General features: G+C 58.2%; 1 protein-coding gene across 2 annotated transcripts in view; it reads right to left on the reverse strand.

The window, feature by feature from the left end:
* The window catches only part of DENND10 (DENN domain containing 10), a 30,874-nt gene extending 29,240 nt beyond the window's left edge, over positions 1 to 1,634 (reverse strand). Inside the window, exon 1 of one of the 2 annotated variants that reach the window (XM_017509098.2) lies at positions 1,502 to 1,634. In XM_017509098.2, the coding sequence (XP_017364587.1) occupies positions 1,502 to 1,556 (55 nt within the window). In that variant the 5' untranslated portion in view covers positions 1,557 to 1,634. The remainder of the gene's footprint in view (positions 1 to 1,501) is intronic. The other variant, XM_017509100.2, reaches the window with a different exon arrangement.
* Positions 1,635 to 2,318: the final 684 nt, after the last annotated feature.

Consider the following 2,318-nt stretch of genomic DNA (forward strand, 5'->3'; position numbering starts at 1 on the left):
TTGACCAGGATGGTCTCGATCTCTTGACCTCGTGATCCACCCGCCTCGGCCTCCCAAAGTGCTGGGATTACAGGCTTGAGCCACCGCGCCCGGCCTATGTCATCTTTTTCTTTGCTATTAGTAGTAGGTAAAGACAGTTTAACTTAGCCTTAATTCAAAAGTACCTTCTGGAGACACTAAATTACTTAGGTTTTGTTTTGAAGCAGTTTGGAAATCACATTAGAAATAAATACATAATCCGCCTGGACAACATGTTGGTATCCCATCCACACAAAAAAAATACAAAAATTATCTGGGTGGTGGTGCACGCCTGTGGTCCAGCTATTTGGAGGCCAAGACAGGAGGATAGTTTGAGCCTGGGAGACGGCAGCTGTACTGAGCAGTGATTGCACTGCTGCACTCCAGCCTGGATAGAGGGAGACCCTGTTAAAAAAAAAAAAAAAGAAAGAAAAAGAAATGAATACAGTAAAACATTCCCACAAAAACGTACTGCCTTAAGGTACTGAAAAATCACCAGCTATTTGTTCAGTTTTGCTCAACCTCAGCAATGTTATTGTGCGCTTGGAGAATAGAAAGTGTTAGTGCAAAAATCTCAGGGAAATAAAACTTTTTTGAAGGGAACCAATGGGTTCCACCCCCTAAACACTGCACAAGGCTGCCCAAAAATCCCAACGTGATATTTTTTAACTATGGAGAGATAATTACATTCCTCAGAGCTAACCGAGAGTCCACCGCACGATTATGTAGAGACTCCTGCTTTATGCACAAGCTCGATCACATGACGCGGGAGCTCTCCACGGGTGGGGACTGGGGACTCCGGGCTACACTTTGAGCCTCCCCCCGCCCCCATCCCGTCTCTGTACTGCCTACGGTGTGTCCGTGCCCAATGACAGCCCGGGCCTCCATTTGGTCCTCCGTAAAGCGGGAGTCAGTCGTTTCCCACGGCCCCTGGGTCCTTGGTGAGAGCTAAAAGGAGACAATGTGTGTACAACGCGCAGCACCCGGCCCAGCAGTCTCCAGCCGCCCGGTCCCACGAAGGGGGGGCCGCCAGGGCGAGCAGTCACGCTTGGCTCCGAGACAGCCGCCCGCGCCCGTTCCCCTCTGGGGAACCAGGCCCTGCCTCCTGCCCGCCGCGCCGGCAGCTCCGGCCCGGCCCGGCCCCGCCCGCACATCTCCCTTCGCAGCCGCCCCAGCCTGGGCGCGCTAGACGTCCCGGCTCCGCCTAGCAAACCCGGGCGTGCAGGGGAAGCTCCACCCCGGGATCTGGGAGGTCCTGGGCTCCCTGGAGCTGAGCGGGCCCCACAGGCGGCCGCGGGCGGGCCGGGTCCCTGAGCCACGGAGGCCTGGCCCCGCAGCCCCCAGTCCAGGCCCAACATGGAATCGGCCGCGCCCTCCATGTTGGTCCTCTGGGGACCGCGGGAGCAGGCGCTGCTCCGGGCCAAGGTGGTGCAGATACGGAACCCGGGTGAGAGTTTTCCAGGCAGGGCGCCTACGTCCTCACCGATCAGCCCGACTCCAAGCATCAGCTGAGTGTCCGCCGCCTGGGCCGCAGCCATCTTCCGCCGCCGCGGCGCGCAGCGCTGGCTGCCGCCTGCAGTACCCGCCTTGCACCCCGGCCGCGCCCCGCCCGCCGTAAGGCCGGTCTCCAGCCCCGCCCCATCTCAGGCCCCGCCCGATCTCAGGGCCCGCCTCCCGCCGTAGGACCCGCCTCCCTCCCCGGCCCATGACAGGCCCCGCCTCCCTCCGTAGGACCCGCCCCTTCCCGCCGCGCCCCATCACAGGACCACCACCCACTGTCGGCCCCGCCCCACCCGCAGGCCCACCCATTCCAGCCCCAGTCCTGCCTGCCTGGACAAGCTCAGTGAAGCTCTACCAGCTTCTGTCCTTGGCCCTTCTCCCTTGGAAACCTCCCTGAGTCTTCGCAGCCACCCTCAATTGCTCTAATCCAGCTCTTCATCCTTCTCCTCAATCCACTCCAATCTTTCTTCCCGTCTTAGGCTTTCCTTGTTCTACCTCTGCCATCTGGTCAGGCTCAAAAGAACAGGTCACTTTGTTCCTAAAAAGAGGCATCCCGAGGATGGAGGGTCTCCATCCATTCCTTCATCCAGCCATCCCCAAAACAAAAACCATTGAGGACCTAATAAGGCATTGGGGATATGTTGACCAAGACAGAGCAGTCCACTAAGTGAGACAGACAATTGGCAAGTAGAATAAACAATCCAGGGCAGGTCCTCTCACCTCTAATCCCAGCATGATGGGAGGCCAAGGCAGGAGCCTCGCTTGAGATCAGGGGTTCAAGATCAGCCTGGGCAACATTA

The sequence above is a fragment of the Cebus imitator genome, unplaced genomic scaffold (genome assembly GCF_001604975.1).
Source record: "Cebus imitator isolate Cc_AM_T3 unplaced genomic scaffold, Cebus_imitator-1.0 Scaffold406, whole genome shotgun sequence".
NCBI lineage: Eukaryota > Metazoa > Chordata > Mammalia > Primates > Cebidae > Cebus > Cebus imitator.